Consider the following 19,117-nt stretch of genomic DNA (forward strand, 5'->3'; position numbering starts at 1 on the left):
CACTTCAGGTGCGCATGTACCCCATGTGCCTTCAATCAGAGATTTTTAGGTAGCAGTGCCCATTCCGCCTGCACATGTGCTCTACTCCGCCTTGTGCTCTGCACTGTGGTTCTATACAGTTGTGCAGGTAAACCAACCTCTGTTCCTTCTCAACTGCCTTGGCCTGAAGAGGAGCCTAAGAAATGTCCACGTTGAGCTTAACTCAATTGTAGGGTTCTTTCATAGTTTTACTTTACTACTGCTGCTACTACTACTATTAAGCTAAGAATCATAGTTAATTTTTGTGCGTGTGTATGTGTAAGGACCATTGTTCTTTTCAGCTTATTTCCCCGAGGAGAAGTTTAGATTGCTGGGAGGATATGCCTGGCACTCTGGGTTTTAAATATTGCCTTTATGCTGGAAGGCTCTCCCAGTGTATCTGTTGCCTTGGGGAGTCACATATTCCCTAAAAGTGTATCTTTAGCCTGGCATTCAAATTGAGAGCTAGAAAGAAAAGGGAAATTAAATTGTGCCTCCTCATGATGAAGAACTCCTTCTGTTCGGCTTCTGACCCATTATACTCCACTGACTATTTCAATGTTGGAGTGTCCTGCAGATAGATGTGTGTTCCCTGGCTAGAAACAGGAAGTGCTTCAGTTCTGCTTGAGAGCGGGACTGGGCCACGCCCTTGTGAGATGCATTTCTCCTTTGCTGGATGTCAGGTCTGTTGTATGCACTTCCTTCAACTCCTAATATCCAAGGTGTTGATCAAGATAAGGAAGGACAAGACCAGAGTTATTCTGGTGGTTTCAGTGTGGTCAAGACAGACATGGTTTCCTTACCTCATCCAGTTGGCTGCTTGTCAACTGATCACCCTCTCCACCATCCCTCATCTTCTCTCTCAGGATGCTAGTCAAATTCTTCATCCTAAACCTCAGGGTTCTTTGCCTCAAAGCATGGCTAATTGCTTTGTGGGGTTAGAAATAACCTGTTCTGAGGAAGTGAAAAGAATATTATGTAGTAGAAAACTGTCTACCCATGATACTCAACTACAAAAGTGGATGAGATTCAATCACGGTGTGACCTAAGACACCTTTCACCTGTGTCCTCTTCTGTCAGGTATACTAGATTACATCCTAGAGCTTACAAAGACAGGTTTGTCTTTGAGTTCCAGTATGGTAAATTTTGGTAGTTATTATGGCCTATTTTCTGGTGGAGAGCTTTTCAGTGTTTGCACATCTGATGATGAAGAGATTTCTCAAGGGGTTAGGAAAGTCTCTTTCCATGAGTCAAACGTCCTGCCCAGGTTTGGGACCTCAACTTGGTGTTTTAGATGCCTTACAAACCTTCCTGTGAGCCAATGGCAACCTGTCTCTACTTGACTTATCCATGAAAATGGCCTTCCCAGCAGCCATTACTTCTGCTTGAAGAGTTGGGGAGTTAGGGATCTGATGGCATATCCCCCATTCACAGTATTCTTCAAGGACATCATCATACTGCAGCCATATCCCAAATTCTTACCAAAGGTGGCGTCTGACTTCCGTGTTAACCATTCTCTCCTCTTCCAGTTTTCTTTCCTGAACCACATCTGAATGAGGAGGATGTGGTATTACATACACTTGATGTCAGGAGGGTATTAGCTTTTTACTTGGACAGGATTAAGCCATTTTGAAAATCTACCAGGTTGGTTGTTTCTGTTGTGGACAGATCTGAGGGATATCCAATTTCCAAGCAAAAACTCTCTAGATTAGTGGTTCTCAAACTTTCCAGACTACTGTACCCCTTTCAGGACTCTGATTTGTCTTGAGTACCCCCCAAATTTCAGCTCACTTCAATATTATTTGCTTACATAATCTGACAAAAATAGAAGTGTGTCACAGCTTGCTATTACTGAAAAATTGTTTACTTTCTCATTTTTACCATATAATTATAAAATAAATTGATTAGAATATAAATATTGTACTTACATTTCAGCGTATAGTATATAGAGCAGTAAAAACAAGTCAGTGTCCATAAAATTTTAGTTTGTATTGACTTTGCTAGTGCTTTTTATGTAGCCTGTTGTAAAACTAGGCATCTATCTAGGTGAGTTGATGTACCTCCTAGAAGACTTCTGTGTACACCAGGGGTATGCGTACCCCTGGTTGAAACCCACTCCTTTAGATGAATATCTGGCTGAATATCTTGTTATCAGTACTCTAAAGGAGGTGGGAGATCATTAGACTAATCTAGCGGTTCTCAAACTGTGGGTAGTGATCCCTTTTTAATGGGGTTGCCAGGGCTGGCCTCAGACTTGCTAGGGCTTGAGCTGAAGCCAGTGTCCGAGCCCCACTATCCAGGGCTGAAGCCCTCAAGGTTTGGTGCCTCCCCAGGGTGGAAACCAAAACCTGAGCCCCAGCACCTGGGGTTAAAGCCGAAGCCCAAGGACTTCAGGCCTGGATGATGGGGCTTCGGGTTTTGGCTTTGGCCCTGCTGTCTGGGAGGTGGGGCTCGGGCTTTGGCCGCCCTGCCAGGGATGGTGGATCTCAGGCTTCAGTCCACCCTCTGGTCGTACAGTAATTTTTGTTGTCAGAAGAGGGTCACAGTGCAATGAACTTTAAGTACCTCTGCTATTAGCTAAGATGGTCGGGGACGCAACCCCATGCTCTGGGTGTTCCTAGCCTCTGACTGAGAAACTGGGAGTGGGTGACAAAGGTTGGATCACTTGATAATTATCTGTTCTGTTCATTCCCTCTGAAGTATCTGGTACTGGCCACTATCAGAAGACAGAGTACTGGTCTAGATGACCTATTGGTCTGACCCAGTATGGTTGTTCTTAGGCATTTTATATATGAAGCTGAATTTCCAGCACATTTTTGTATCAGGCTTCCCCTCTAACCCTGTGATGGTGGTGATCTAGTAAAATTAATGGCACTGTATAGCTATGCACTCTGGTGACAAGATGAAAATATGCCTTTAATATTTATGCTTTGAAGTCGTTAAATCTTAACTAGAGAAATTTTGTTTAGGGGTATTTGTATTATAGGGCTTCTGTACTGCCACAGTGTTTTTAGTTCTACCTGTTATGCCCAAGTGTTGCAGAACATCTGGAACTCTATCACATTTTTCGGAAAAGTAGGTTAGTGTGACAGCATCACCCCACTCCTCTGTTTTCTAGCCACAAATTGCTCAGACCTTCCTTTCATCAAACACCTGGTGCAATTGATTGAAAGTGTTCTCCCTAGCACCCATACCACCTTCTGCAGATCTGTATTGGAAAGCATATACTCCTTAGCTCAGTGAGCCAAGACAGGTGGAGAGAAGATATCTGATCTCTCTGGGCTCTGACCCTGAAAAACCTGGCAGTCTTTCTTTCTCTCTGAGCACTTCCTTCCTGTGCCTTTTCTACCTCTTGGGTAATGGGCTAATTAGCCTTTTGGGCTCTTCTGGGACCATCACAATCAGTTAGGCTGAGCTTTACTGCTGAGGCTTACTTGGGAGTGATTTAATTGGTGATCCAGTGATCAGGGTGCTGGTACAGCTGCTGTTTCCCAGCACTCTGTCAGTTATCCTAACACACAAACTGCAATACTGATGAGAAAAGGAAGTTATAAGAACCCTACCTCAAAATGTGTCCCCTTTTCTAGGTTTATCTGACATTATTTTTTAATGAATGGTTACAATTATTAACTTGTGGTAGACAGATATAACTTTTAAAAAATGTAAAAAGCCTCTGAGGGGGAGATGATTTTCAAGCGATACTATTTAAATTGGCTTCATAGATGTCATTGTATTTGCAAAGAAAATACAAACAATATACTACAACATGGTAATTATCGTTGTATTCTCTTAATTCTTTCAGATCTTGTTATGGAGCTATACCCACGGAAGCCTCATGCTATAGAGCAGAAAGTTTTAGTTGTCCTGTGGCATCTCTTAGGAAACATGACAAACAGTGGCTCGCTGCCTGGAGCTGGAGGAAATATTCGGACAGCTACAGCTAAATTATCAAAAGCACTTTTTGCACAAATGGGTCAAAGCCTGTTAATCCAGGCTGCATCTCAGCCACCACACATCAAAAAGAATTTAGAAGAATTTCTTGATATAGCTACCTAAAATAAACGGGGTGTGTGTGTGTGTAGATCAATCAATACATACACTATACGACAGACTGATAACTGTTTACATGAAGACAAGTGAAACAATTCTGAAGTTGCTTTTTCACAGTGCCTGCACTTTCATGTAGAAAACTAGAATGGCTGCCTTTATTGACAACCTGTAGAGCACCTCACTGTCCTGTACCAGCATATGTACACCAAATCAGTATAACACTCACAAACTGTCCTCACCAGTGTTGCTTGCAGGCCACATGGAAGTATCTAAGGTCTTTAAAGAGAAGTCAGTCCTGCTCATTTGCACTCTTCTTTAGAAATTACAGCACAGTACCCTGTATGTAATAATAGATATGAAATTTGTAATGAATAATATACTTTTTCTTATGTAATCATGTTCTGACATGTTTTCTCACTTAGCCTTACTTATGTAAGTGGAAAAAATCCTTGAGTGATGTATATGGTACCAAGAACAGGGGTTTGCGTGACATTTGTGAAAAATATGTATTTCTTAAATCAGTCCACTTATGATTGTGCAGTATTAGCTTGCTATTGCTCCTGTTACATTGATGTAACAGTCGTTTGACAGTTGGGCATAATCAGCTGCACAGATGTAATATTTTAACAGGTTATAATGAAGCATGATTACAAAAAAAATTAGGAAATGAATAATTTTTACAGATTTTGAAATACACATTTGTCTTAAAAAAAAATTCCAGGTGGTGAATGTAACTTCTGTAGCTTTTGTTTAAAAACACTAAATTTAATCTTTATCTTTCAAATATTTATAAAGGTGTTATCTCTTAGCCCAGGTGTGTAATTCTCAACAACATAGTGCCAGGTCTTCAATAGCTTTTTTCAGAGTTCTCCAGCTACAAGTACTGTACTCATTTTAAAAAGAAAAAGGAATGTTATAAAAAATAAATGGATTTATTTCTGTAAAATTGTGACGTTTCACTCAAAAACTCTCTCCCTTTTGTTGGATGAAAAAGAAAAATCGTTTATGGACAACTAAACATGCAACAAAGACTAATGTTTGTGAAGTTCTGGTTTACACTGGGTATCATGAGGGGTCAATGTTACCATGAAGCAGGGTTCTGTTTCATGGGTAATAGTGCTAAACAGTAAGATGGTTAAAAGTGTAAAACTGTATTTTCCCCCCTCAAATTGTGAGCTCAAGGAAACGTGTGTAGTCCACTTCAGTTACAGGTATAGCTAGAGCTAAATTAAGTGTGGAAAATTAGTTGTAGATATTATTTGACAGGATTTTAAGTCCCCACTTTTAGCTCCTTAACACAAGCCTCTCAGCTCTTCATGAATGTTTACTTCCAAGAGGAGTGGGGGCATGTATTGTTGTAGCAGCTAAGGTCCCCAGTCACCGATGGGGGCTCATTGTTAGTACCGTACAGAAACAACAAAAATGATGGTCTGAATTAGCTGTTACCACTCAAGAAAGAGATTTTGGAGTCGTCGTGGATAGTTCTCTGAAAACATCCATTCAATGTGCAGTGGTGGTCAAAAAAAGCTACCAGTGTTGGGAATCATTAGGTAAGGGATAGATAAGACAGAAAATATCATGCTGCCTCTATATAAATCCATGATACGCCCACATCTTGAATATTGTTTGCAGATCTGGTTGCCTCATCTCAGAAAAGATGTAGTGGAATTGGACAAGGTTCAGAAAGGGCCAACGCAATGATTAGGGACATGGAATGGCTGCCATATGAGAAGAGATTACTAAGACTGGGACGTTTCAGCTTGGAAAAGAGACGACTAAGGGGGGATATGAGAGGTCTATAAAATCATGACTGGCGTGAAGAAAGTAAATAAGGAAGTGTTATTTACTACTCATAAACTAGGTGTCACCAATGAAATTAATAGGCAGCAGGTCTAAAACAAAAACTATTTCTTCACACAACGCACAGTCAACCTGTGGAACTTGTTGCCATGGTATGTTGTAAAGGCCAAGACTATAACAGGGTTCAAAAAAAGAACTAGATAGGTTCATTAATGACTGTTAGCCAGGATGGGCAGGGATGCAAAACCATGCTCTGAAGTGTCCCTACCCTCTGTTTGCCTGAAGCTGGTAATGGGTGACAGGGGCATAGATCACTTAATTACCTGTTCTGTTAATTCCCTATGAAGTGCTTGGCATTGGCCACGGGGGTAAAACAGGATACTGGGCTAAATGGACCATTGGTCTGACTCAGTATGGCCGTTCTTATATTCTTAAAAATGCAGCCCTTACCTAAAAAGGTGACAACCTAATGGGGAAGAGTACAGCAAACAATGAAACTACTGGTCAGCATGATAAACAGTGGGCACAGCTCCCTGGGGGTGTGGAAAGCTAACTACTACTGTTAGCTGAGGGGAGCAGGGCTGGGCTTGTTGGTGTCACTAAGCATAACTCTAAGTAACTCAGGAGGGTGGAAGGCCACAAAGGTATGGAGCCTTCCTCGTTTTAGGCCTCAGTAAACAAGAGTCCTTCCATGTTTAAACTTTAATCGACCTAAAAGGCCTGGTGTAACAGCCATTATCAGTTGCAACAGTTCTAACTGGTCTAAAGCAGAAGTAATGAGGCCTGTGCACCTTTAGCAGAAGGACAAGATAACTTACTTACTAACAAGCTGCTGCGGCCAAGATTACTTAATGCACCTGCACTTACGTAACTGCTACAGGGGGAGGAAGGAGGAGGAGAGGAAGGGGGAAGACAAAAGTGTGTGAGAAAAGAATGCTGCAGCCGGACAGAAGAGGGAGGGGAAACGGGGGCTTGCTAGTCCAGTGAGAACGTTCTCATGGATAAAAGGAACAGACTGCTTGTTTTAGCTGGGCTGGAATCTGAGGCGTACTAAGTCCATGCCAGCACCGCTTTGGGATCGCAAATAAACTTGTGTTTTGGCTTTCTACGCTCGGTGTGTTTAATTGGCGCTAAGCACATCCGGGCATGACACTGTTGTTTGCTTGGGAGCGTCTGTGCCTGCGGACAGGCTGGGGGCGGCGGGCTGGTGAGAACTATAGTGGGCTGGGGAGAGCAGAGCTGGACTGGGGGAGGGGTGGGGCGAGCAATGGGGGATGACTTGGGAGAGCAGGGCTGGGGCAGTTGAGGGATGGTGGGGGGGGGCTCAGGAGAGCAGGACGCGAGGCCTGGGGGAGCGGAGTTGAGGCCTGAGTGGAGGCTTGGGGGTGAGGGTGGGTTGGTGGTCACCTAAGCATAAACCTTAAAGTAACTTGGGAAAGTGAAAGGCCACAAGGGTATGGACCTTCCATGGTTTTAGGCCTCAGCAAAACAGAGTCCTTCCATGTTTAAACTTTAATCGACCCTAAAGGCCTAGGTGTAACAGCCGTTATCAGTTGTTTGTGGCAAAGTTCTAATGGTCCTAAAGCAGAAATAATGATGCCGTGTGCACACTGTTTTCAGCAAGAATTGGCGCCCAAATAACATATTAGACGTGTATAGACTGTATCATAATACTATGAGCAGACGCCTTATCGCACTCAGCGGCCATTGCAGTATATCAGCGAAATTAATGGATCACTAGCCGCTGACAACGAGCTACCACACAGTGCGGGGACGCAGGCTGTATTATGAATGCACGGAGTCGCATGGAGAGCAAAGATGAGGAGATAGTAACTTACTATATCAAGAGGGATAGTACCAATCGCCAGTGTCATTAGTATGAGCTCTCAGGTCTGGATCTGAAGGCCATGCTAAGTCGTGCTCGCTCAGAGTGGCCACAGGCTGATAGAGATCCTTGGATGAGAGAGCTTTGAAACGCAATGCGGAGTTGCCGAGATAGTGTTATCCTATCTTGTTGCAAGGACTCTTCTGCCGTTGTGCTTTAATTGGTGTACGACTTAGGGGGAACAACGGCGGGAGATAGTTGCTTAGCGTCCAGTGGTATCTTGCGCCGCTTTCTAGCTTGAACAGGGGAGTTTCATAGAAGGGAGTGAGGAGAGTGGAGAGGAAATTGGAGTGGGTGCTGAAAAGAGCCACAAAATGAGGGGAAGAGCAGGGCTGGAAGTGAAGAGGAAGCAGCTGAAGGAGCGAAGTGAGAGGCTTGGAAGGTTGACATCTGTTAGGACTTAAGCAACAAGAGCCTGATCAAGCAAACACTTCATGGGAGATACGTGGGTGCAATGGGAGCTGATGTAACCTAGAGGAGAAAGGCACAGCAAGGCCGAGAGAGTGGATGGAAGGCTTGAACACGGACAAATTGCCACGCTGGAATAATGGCCACATCTTCAGCTACTGAGGGTGGTTAACCATTGGAATAAACTGAGAAAGGGAAAGCGGTGACTCTCTACGCTTCTCCATGTCGGGCAGGTCAGGCGCGGATGCTTTATCTGCAAGATCTGCTGAAAGCTTGTCTACCATAAAATTAGCTAATAACATGCCTGCCTTGGTGGCTTCTGTGTAGGACACGTACTCTGCGCAGCCAGAAGAAACAGGGCTCCTCATCAGCATTAGATATTCACCTCCCCGAGAAAGGATAGCGAGGTGGATGGGAAGAGTTTTAAGTCTATACTTCATCTTCATGGCTACAGCAGGCTAATTAATTGTTTGGATTTAGTTATGGTTGATTCAAATAGGCGCAATTGCAACAGGTAGATTGTAAATTAGCAGAGGCATAGCATGCAAAGTCACCTGGTATTGATAGGATATTGCCTCCCTATGAAGGCTGGTTTTGGTCTCAGGCTGGAGTATGTGTACAGTTATGGCCACTCAGTGCATGGGAAGGTATGTAGAGAAAACTGGAAAAGGATACATAGGTGAGTGACAGGGTAAGGGGGAGATATACCATGACGACGAACCAAAGGTGGATGGAACTGATTATAGGTTTAGTGTGGAAAAGAGGAGGATTAAGTGGGGAGTGATAACATTCCTAAAGCACCGTTGAAACGCTGGCCATAAAGAGGGTGGATCAGAAGAGCTTGTTCTGTCTTAGAGCAGAGGGCAGGAATAGAGAACAATTATTCAAACTTAACACCATAGACGAGATTTGAGAGAATTTTAGGAAAAATTCCGAGAGAAGAGAGGTATATGACGTGGACTATGGGAGTAGGGGCGAGAGTCTTCAATGAGAGAGAGCACGAGCACTAGATAAGAAAGACTTGAGTTATTCATTGCGCTAGGGAGTTGTGTCCAAATTTTAGGTGATTCTGGAACAAGTGATAGGATTTCCATGCTGGGTGTCCTGCTTCCGTCGGAATTGCCTCCTGTGTGAAGGAGTTGAGGCATAACAGCTCAGCCAATTTTTCATCAAATGAAGGTTGGAGAATATGTGTTAAGCCGATGTATGAAAATTCTTGATGTTGCAGTGAGGAGTCAGTGAACAGTGAATTTGTGTCCTAACACAACGAGGCATCTGAGAAGTCTTTACCCGGTCCGGCCGGTCTATTGGCCAAGGGGTGTTATTGGCTATCAGTGGGGTCTGGCAGCAAAGTATGTGTCCGCAGCTTCCCAGAAATGGCCTTGTGAGCGCATGTAGCATCTCTTTAAAAACCTTTCATCCTGATGATCCACTAGTCGCCAAAGAAATGCAGCACTTTGGGTGCTAGGAGCCCGGCCTATCAAGGGCTGTTTGTGGGCAGGGGTGCACAGAAAATAGTGAGGGGGAATTTTCGAACCAGTGATGCTGTGAAAGGGACCACACGTGAAGAGGGACGACAGACGTTGCTGTCTAACTCATGATCCTCGCCAATGTTTGTCAGCGGGTTATTGGTTGAGAGCAGGTGAGCTGTATGCAGGCAAAGAGATCCCGGGTACCTGTGAATGCTGAATGGGAAGTAGTCGCTCGCGCTAGGAACATCCCCCTCAGGTAGCCGTGGCCCATGCGTCTCCGCATCGTGGCAGCACTATAAGCAAGATCAATTCAAGAGCCAGCACAGAGATGTTCCACCATTTATAATATAGGCTCTGGGCACACACCGCCAGTGGGATTTACTTGGCCTTATAAGGGAGAAGCAGCATTGAGTGTAAAACAGGCTGGAGACAAGCCTGTCTCGTGCCTTCTCTACAATTATTCAGCTTTAGGAGAGAGACAGTATTGGGAACCTTTCCAAGGGAGATGAGAACTTCTGAGGCTCGTCGTCCACTGTAGTGCAGAAGACGGAATTGGCGTGTTCAGGTGTATTAATTTACTAATTGAAGAAAAAATATAGTTGAATTAGGCAAGAAAACCGGGATAAATGCCGTAGATCTCCTTTACCGGTTAACACCCTGTAAATCCCAGGATGTACTGGGCCGGTAAAAGTAGTAGAAGGAGAAAAGAGAGTCGAGAAGAGGACAAGAGCGGCAAAACGTTGAGACACTTCGAAGGTATAGTGAGCTATCGAGATTCTAGACAGATAGACACCTCAAAATCTTTTATCATGAGGTAACATGTTCCAAGATGATTCTTATTAATTCCACACTTTCCGGGACAGTTTCCTTTAGTCAGAAACCCGTTGTTGTGTCATGTCATCCTCCATTGAACGAGTTAAGCATGTTAATATAGCTGGATTTTCCTTCTCCTCGCATCGAGTGTTCCCAGTTCAGATGGAATGCTCAGTCGAACGGGAGTCATTTTTGGTGTCTCCTGAGTAATGGTCCACGTAAGTGTCCTGGTGAGGGTAAGGAATGGTAAGAGTGGACCTGTTGTGGTTGGCTAGCCTGTGGAGCAGCTTCCAGCAACTCAGAAGTTAATGCCATGAGGGCTGAGGCACAGAAAGACGGAGGCTATGCCAAATAATGTGTAAACCTGAAGGCGGCTGTCCCATCTCAAAGTTTCCGTTGTGATCCACTCCCAGCACTAGCAACGCTAGAGAGTTGTGATCTGTGGCCATTTGGGGCGAGAGAATGTGTTGTCTGTCCCAGTAGCTCTTTTCATAAGCTGCTTTCTTGCCCTTCGCCAACCGCAGGAGATTTTCTGCCATCTCACTCTTTCAGGTGGGATCATAACATTTTAACAACAACCATGTTATTGCCTTAGGATCTCACATCCTGTCTTAAAGAGACAGAGTTAAGTTTTCACGCAGGACATGATGGACAGTCCTGAAAGATCAGGAATTGGGGTTACATCTCTGTCACCCTCTGTCTATCACCGAGAGGTCAGTTGTGTGACTGGCTCTCTCCCTCCAAGAGGCAGGTTACAGCGAGTTGTCTGAGATCTGCGCAACAGCCTTGAGCACACAGGAGGGGAGTGGTCCTTGGTGAGGCACGAGATGCTTAAATCAGACTCCATTCCGCACCAGCTGGGCATCCTCGAACGCACCAAGGTGCCAATGAGCCGGACATACCTGTACTGCTGACTATAACAACGAGACTTTCCTCTTCGCACTGGGCCTATCTCGGGGTCTAGCCATTCATAGAGCTTCAATCACAGGAATCACTTGGAGAAGAATTGGTAGGGATGGAATGTCCCTGCCTCAGTGTTTCCGCCTCGAGAGGCTGGGGGATGGGTCCACAAGGGGATGGATCACCTGATGATTACCTGTTCTGTTCATTTTCTCTGGAGCACCTGGGGCATGGCCACTGATCAGCAGACAGGAGGCTGGGGGCTAGGATGAATCATGGGGTCTAGCAACTCAGTATGCGCCTGCGGCTCTTCTTGTGTTCTTCTTTATGTGCCCTCTTAAGCTTAGGTTTGGAAGAGACCTCAGAAGGTCATCTACTACTCCAACCCCCTGATCAACAGGAACAAGACCCCAACTAAAATCATCACAAGCGCAGGGGCTTTGAACGAAGCGTGGGCAGTTAAAACAAACTCTAAGGGATGAAAGATTTCCACCCACCTCAGCTAGTAAGCAATTCCAGTGCTATCGACCAGCCGCTCCCTGAAGAATAGGTGAGATTGCCCTAAGGATGCAACGCTGAAACGTCCCCCAGTGCAACTTGAGCCATTGCTGCCTTGTTTCTGTCATCTGCCACGTAACTGGGAGAGACAGGGCGAGCCCCATCCCAGTTGGAACCGACACCTTCGGGAAGGTAGTTGGAAGGCGCTCCATCAAGAGTGCCCGATTGGCCTGTGTCACTGGTTCTTGACCAACCAGCATGGGTGACATGTGACTGTTTCTGGTCTTCTCAGAGAGCCAGACTGGCTACTGGAATTCGAGCAATAGGCTGCTGGAGAATGTGGCTTCGTGGCATACTTTTCAGGGTATCTGGAAGGCCCCCTGGCAGGAGGGCAACCGCAGTGCATGCCTTTAATACATGGCATGGGGAGTGGTACGGTGTGTTGTGGGGGGAAGCTGCAACACCTGGGCTATATTCATGGCCGTGACTACATCCATGGCAGCAGCCAGCAGAGGGGATGTTGGTAAGGAGGTTTTTGGAGTGATTGGTACTTGGAAATGGGCGAGAGGATCTGAGGGCTTCTGAGCCCTGGAGGATGGCTGCAATGTGGGGACTATGAGGGACCCTCTTGCAGGAGCATGCAAGGAGAAGAGGAAGGGAGCTCGGCAGGCCGCTGGGCAGGGAATATTGGTGCCTGGTGTAGGCCACAGAGGGTTCAGCTTAACTGTAGTAGATAAATCATTGCTTTGTTATTTTGCCTTGCATTATCCTTTAGTAGAGATGCAAGATTCTACAAGGCTTTTATTCCTGTAAGATGCTTTAGTAGCCATAGTGTGAGGTGCCTGAGGCCTATAAACCGCTCTGGCAAGAAGAGCAGATGAAGTAACTCATACGTTATAGGGAAAAGACAGTGCCATGCCCAAAGGGGGGAACTTCGTCCAAATACGGGATATCAGCCACCCACAAGAGAGAGGCCAGCTGACACCAGCACAAAGAACATACGCCCCTGACACGCTGAGGAGAGCAGTGCGCCGGAAAGGTTGCGGCTACAAAAGGTCTAGGAGGCAAGCCCTGAGTGCGGCTGGTTGGCATGGACTTCTGCGTCAATAGTCTTTTTACTCTGACGCCGTTCCATTCTTCTTGTTTGGTTTTTAGTCATGGGGTGTTTTTGGGCTTTAAGATTAAGGAGGTTAGGTGGAATCTCCTCCGCCACACACACACACTCCCTCCTCTAAACTTCTTGCAGAACTGCCATTAAAGCCGTTCCTGTTCACTAGATTCTCTGGTTTACTTAGGAAATGGCTTTTTTCAAGTCGCTTGGTTTCCTGAATATTGAAGCCTCTGGTTTAAAGGGTCCTTCGGAATCGGTGGGGGGTGCAAGGGCTTAGTGGAATCAAGGCCTTTAGGGGCAACTCCCGCGCCAGGTTACGTGCTCCTCGAGTGTCAACGCAGCAGAGGTTAAGAGGAGTCAGGTAGCAGACCCCCCATTAAGCAGCGAGGGGCCCGGATTATAAGAGGAGCTGAGGGATTAGGAGGGCGTGATCAGAAGGGGAGCCGGTGGCATTGCACACAGCATCTGGCTGCGCTGAGGTCGTTACGCGCAGTTTTTGGTGGGCCAAGGAGAGTTTTGTCTGAAGTGGGACTGACGTGAGTCATTTTTCCTGAATATAAGTAAGGCAGATTAATTGCACACTGCTTCTATGACCCTCAGCGAGCCCCAATCAGCTCTCAGTCTGGCAGGGAGAATCACAGCGATTGCCACTGAATAGTTGCGCAATAGGGAATAGAGCAGCCTGTAGGGACTAGGGTGCTTCTAGAGAGGGACATTACTGGAAGCCCAGTATCATCTCCAGGACAAATTTCTCTAGGAGGCGACTGCGGACGAGTCACGGCGGACACGCAAGGACTGGGTGTGAGGTGCTTGCACTACAAAAACACTATCAAACAACTAAACCCGGCTGAGGGAGAGAGGTCCTTCAGTGGTTAGCCACCCCACTGGGTTAAGCAGAAGTCAGCTAGTGCGTGTCACAAAGTAAGGTGGCCCGGTCCTTAGATGCCCCAGTTTCCCTTGTACTCAGCTCGAGCAGTAGGCGACTACGCCTTATAAGAGAGAACAGAAGCCTCGCTTTGAACACCAATGTCTTCCAAATTAAAGGTTCTCGGCTGTATGCCAAAGGGGATCAGCCCCAGGACCCAGGGCAGAGTATACAAATCAGGATCTTACCCTCGTAGAGAGATCATGGGGCTGTGCCAGATCTTTGAGAATGGCTGAAAATCTAAAGGTGTATTCATAAAAGAAAGAAAATATAGATCAGAGGATTAAAATGGGTATGTAGGACTGAAAATAGGAAAGTACTACAACACTGTTTGAATAGTGTACTGGGTATGGTCAAGCTTATAGCAATGGCAGGAGCATGATGTGAAAGGAGCCCTGGGTTAGGTGAGACGACAGATGGCTCTGGATGGTACAGACAGATATCGAGATGGTTGGATGGGGGGGTCCTCTCAGAGGATCCTTTGTTTCAGAGCTTCCGTTTCTACAAAGTTCCTCCAGAGGTCAAAAGCAGGATGAAAGACAAGAAATGTGGGGTTTCACAGGGCCGTTTTATACAGTCCTCTGCCTGTGGAGGAAGAAGTCACTTTATCGTCAGACTTAAAGCAGTGGGATAGATATAAAGATGATACAATGCATACAAATAGCATAACTATAACCAGTGAATTCTAGCTTTTCATAAGACACCTTACTTGATCAATCTTTTCTACAAGATTTATGTTGCAACTATAGGACCTCGGTTGCACAATGATCTATAATACAGTCACCTTCATTTTAGATCATGCCACGAGCCAGGTCCCCCCCCCCCCCCGCCGTGAGCATTTGTAACTGGACTAGGGTAATTCACAATTAGAAGTGGAAGAGAGGGAAGTGTGTGTGTTTGGTGAATTACAACTGACGGAGTGATGGACGCCTGGTTGTGGTCATACACGCACCTGTGACCCTTGTCAAAGTGTACAGTAATTATAGGCCCTTGGGCAAATCTGCGCAACCCCTCTGGATCTCAGAGTAATGTGTTCTAACACAGCCAAAAGTCAACCCACTTGCCGGCTCTTATCAGGGCTGTGTGGCCCAGGAGCCCTAATCCAGTACAGCAACCCTCAGGGCTATGTGGCCTAGTGGCCAGAGACAGCAGGACTGGTGAGGGTGGGAACTTCAATCCCAGGGGGAACAGCAACAAGGATAGGGGGGACCTGGGGCTCCCTCTCCACTGGGTCCCAACCCAAGGCCCGGTCAGTAGTGAGTTTGCCGCAGCCACTAGCCCTCAGTGGGGATCCAGCCAAAACACTGAGCTAGTCTCCAGGTCTCGAACCACCTCCCCGTAAGCCTCCTGGGTAACATCTCTACCTGCTTCATCTGTAAGCTTTGTTTCTCTCAGAGTCTCCCCAGTACTCTCCTCCCTCTGTGCGCTCTGGACGTGAGCACCGCCGCCGCGCGGATTGCTGGCTGCTGGCTGGCCTCTGCATCATGAGTGTTTGGTCAGTCCTTCAGCAGGAGCATGCAGCACCCTTCATTCTTCCAGGGATCAATCTCCAATGAACTGGGCTGCTAATGTATATACCCGGCCTCCAGATCTGGCCTCCAGCCAGACTATGCCCAGACAGCATCGCAGGGGAATATAGCCTCCTCATCCCAAGGGAGGAATAAACCTCTGCAGTGCCCAGTGTGTGGCATGCACACCGCGCGTCACAGACCCAAATGGCATGGGGAGGAAAGAAAGAAAAGGGGACATACCACTAGAACAGCAACTGCTCTGCCTCTGCATTCTGGAGTGGGGGGGGGGGGCTCTTTCAAAGGAGAAGAACAAATGCTCTTCCTGATCCCACTCCATTCCTGCCCTTCATGAATATTCCTCTCAGGGGAACCTGGAGGGTTCAGCCCTGGGACCCCAGAGTACTCAAATAGTGGAATAGAGGGCAGAAGGAGCACATTTAGGTGTAGAGAACATCTTGTGGACATCTCCCCCATCCCGATGTGACACCTGCATCCCCAATGTTAATAAAATGTTAGGATTACACAGATTAAACAGTTCCTGAACTTTACATTCTTAGCTATGCATTGCAAATAGCTGCCTGCATGTGTATGTGCAATAGTCTTTAATTATATTAGCATATATCAATTCTCCAACACAATATGTTGCCATATTTCTCAGACAGAATCTACTGCTCTGCCCCTCACTACAGCATATTCATCATTTCCTCTTCTCCAGATATGGCTACTAATCCTTTTTCTGTGGGAACGCTTGCTGACATGATACACCTAGTACCTCTGTGAATTCCAGTTCACTTCTGGTTTGTAAAGCAGCCACTTCCTCCCTGTGCTAAGTGCCTTTCATTGGAGGCTTCTTTGGGGATCTTACTCTCCCTTTTGGGGTGCAGTTTGGCTCAAAGGTTCTTTTCTCAGAAACTTTAGGACTGACTGAGAGTTTACATTAACACAGTGCTTTTTTCCTGCACTCTTGCCCAGCAGTGTAGTCTAGCTGGGCCTTTGCTTGATGCTTCTGTTTTTTCAAGGGAGGACACACAAGCCTGGCTATCACTCCATTCAGCCAGCATGTCTGTAATTTGCAGTTCTCTAGCATGGTCAACGGCAAGGGCAGAAAACTTGGCCTCTATAACCCCCTGAGTGTGATTACAGTGATCTCAACTTAAAATACAGGCCTTTTGAAAGGGGCATGGAGGGTAAGGGCTGAAATGTTTGTCTAGAGTATTGTGAAAAAAAGCTGTCAGCTCCATGCTGTTAACTGTCTCTACTACAAGACTGTATGGTCGTCCCTCCCAGAGATAATTTAAAACATACTGATGTGCTAATTCATGTAGGCAAAATACACAAGGTGAAGGATACATGCAGTCTTTTACAGGCAAGAGAAACAAGGAACTTTAAAATGAAAGATACAGTTATCTTACACTAACAATCGTAGTATTGTGGCTGACTATCAGGCCCAGTCAGTAATGCAGTGATCTATACATGGCAGACTTTTGCTTATATTCACCATAGACAGAATCCATTGTAAGTATGGTCAAGTTTAGACATACTCATTTAACAGTTCCACTGAACACTGTTCAGAGGATCAGAAAAGCAGCCCTTTTCTGGTATGCCATGTGTCTGCCTTTTCACACTCCTTGGCACAGTCGGATTTGTGTTGATGCTTTCTGAAAAATTTGGGTAGCTGTCTCACACAGTCTCAGCTGCTGGTGTCGGAGACACAGGACTCAGTGTTTCTCCACTGATGCAGTATGCTTTTTGTCTAGGCTTTTTCTACTGTACTTCTCAACATGGTATCTGAGCATTTACTTATTAAACACACAGGTTTTTGTTTCTCCCTCCCAAGTTACAGGAATTCTGCTTTCAAGAAGTAGGTTTTAGATTTCGTTTTGAACGTGCAGAGGATGACTGGAATATTTTCCCACAGAAAGGATCTGAGAGGGGGTAGGACTTGTCAGCCCAGTTGTTTGTATGTGGTTAACAATCCTATCTAGAACCTAGTTACCTGTGCAGTTGGTACTTCCTTGCTGATAAATCAGTTGGAAACATAGTATAGCTGCAGTGTTAGGAACAATGTGTTAATTTTTGTTATAGCCTGGTTACAAACTCAAGGTTGGTCTACACTACAGACTTATGTCTGTATGACTGTGTCGCTCAGGGGTTTGGAAATCCACACCCCTGAGTGATGCAGATATATTAACTGAACGCCTGGTGTGGACAGCTTTATGTTGACAGGAGGGCTTCTCCTGTTGACATAGCTACTGACTCTTGGGGAGATGGGGTACCTATGCCGATGGGAGACTCTCCCATCGGCATAGGTAGCATCTTCACTAAACTCTACAGTGGCACAGCTGCAGCGCTGTATGTGTAGACAAGCCCTCAGTTAAAATTTGTAGACCGATTTCACGCCCCACCCCCAATGCTTTGGACCTAGGAAGTTGGAGCATCACCCTCTAATTGCAGGGTTTGGAGTCATGTTTGTTACCATCAAGCTGGTATAAAATCCACAGCCACTTTAAAGGATTGGGCATGGATTGTGAATGTGAAGGAAGGAAAGGTCCCTCAGACTGAAAAGATAGGTATAGAAAACTAAGCCTGGACAATATCTGGAGTTTCTATCTTAGACGAGAGCCATATTAGTTATGCAATTCTTGTTGAGGATGAGGTAGCATAGGAGAGAATGCATCTGTTTTAATTGAAAAGGGGGAATAGTCCTTAAGTGGGGCGTGTTTCCAGTGAGGTCCTGCAAAGATCAGATATTGACCCCATGGCTGTTTAACATTTTTATCAGTGAGCTGGAAGAAAACATAAAACCATCACTGAAAGTTCTCCGAAGACACACAAAGTGGGGGAGTGGTATATAATGAAGTTCTGGTGTCCGCAGTTCAACAGGGATGTTGATAAATTGGAGAGAGTTCAGAGAAGAGCCCCATTATGTTAATAATGATGGAAGGTTTAGGAAAGGTGCCTGGGTGGAGGTGCCTGGAGGACGGGGGGGGGAATTGAGGGCTGGGGGGTGTCTGGAACCGAGGGGGTAGCGGGGGTGGAGGTGCCTGGGGAATGAGGGGGGGAATTGAGAAGGGCTGGGAGTGGTTGGGGAAAGCGGGGGGTGGGGTGGTGGTGGCCAAAATTACTGACTCTCCAAGCCACAGAGAACAATCCTCACAAGTTGGAGAGCTGGGATGGTCCTGCCAGGGCTCAGGGCTTCAGCCCCCATGGAGGCACCTATTGGGGCTGTGCTCCTGCTGAAGCCCAAGCCCTGGCAGCTGTGCCCCGCAGACTGAAGCCTCAAGACACCCCCCCTCCCTTCCCACTACTTTGCTGCAAGGCAGAGATCTGGAGCTCACTCTCTCCAATTCCCTTGCCCCCCCCCCCCCCAAGCTGGAGAATAGGGAGGCAGGGATGGCTCTTCCAGTCACACTGTAACTGTAAAAGAGTTCCTTGTGGCATGTGGCTCAGGAGCTGCAGTTTGGCCACCCCTGTTATATACTGTACTCTTGTAACCACTTACAGATTTTTTTGTGTTTTGAGCTTGCTAAGATTGTATATTCAACTCGGACTGGTAACATCTGTTTCCATGTAACAATACAATCTGTACTGTGCTGACAGTTCACAGTGTTACTACTTCATTACTTCTTCATTACTTGTTGGAAAGGAGTGGTCAAACATTCAACTTCCCCTTGAAATTCCACTTTGATTTTCAGTGACATTTTTAAATTGATCTCAGTACTGAAT

General features: G+C 46.0%; 1 protein-coding gene across 1 annotated transcript in view; it reads left to right on the forward strand.

Annotated features, from left to right (window-relative positions):
* TOGARAM1 (TOG array regulator of axonemal microtubules 1) overlaps positions 1 to 5,014 on the forward strand; it is a 90,140-nt gene extending 85,126 nt beyond the window's left edge. The window contains 1 exon segment of the mRNA XM_075065864.1: positions 3,821 to 5,014. Coding sequence (XP_074921965.1) covers positions 3,821 to 4,074 — 254 coding nt within the window. The 3' untranslated portion in view covers positions 4,075 to 5,014.
* The last annotated feature ends 14,103 nt before the right edge of the window (positions 5,015 to 19,117 follow it).

This window comes from Chelonoidis abingdonii, chromosome 4, assembly GCF_003597395.2.
Source record: "Chelonoidis abingdonii isolate Lonesome George chromosome 4, CheloAbing_2.0, whole genome shotgun sequence".
In the NCBI taxonomy this organism is placed as follows: Eukaryota; Metazoa; Chordata; order Testudines; family Testudinidae; genus Chelonoidis; species Chelonoidis abingdonii.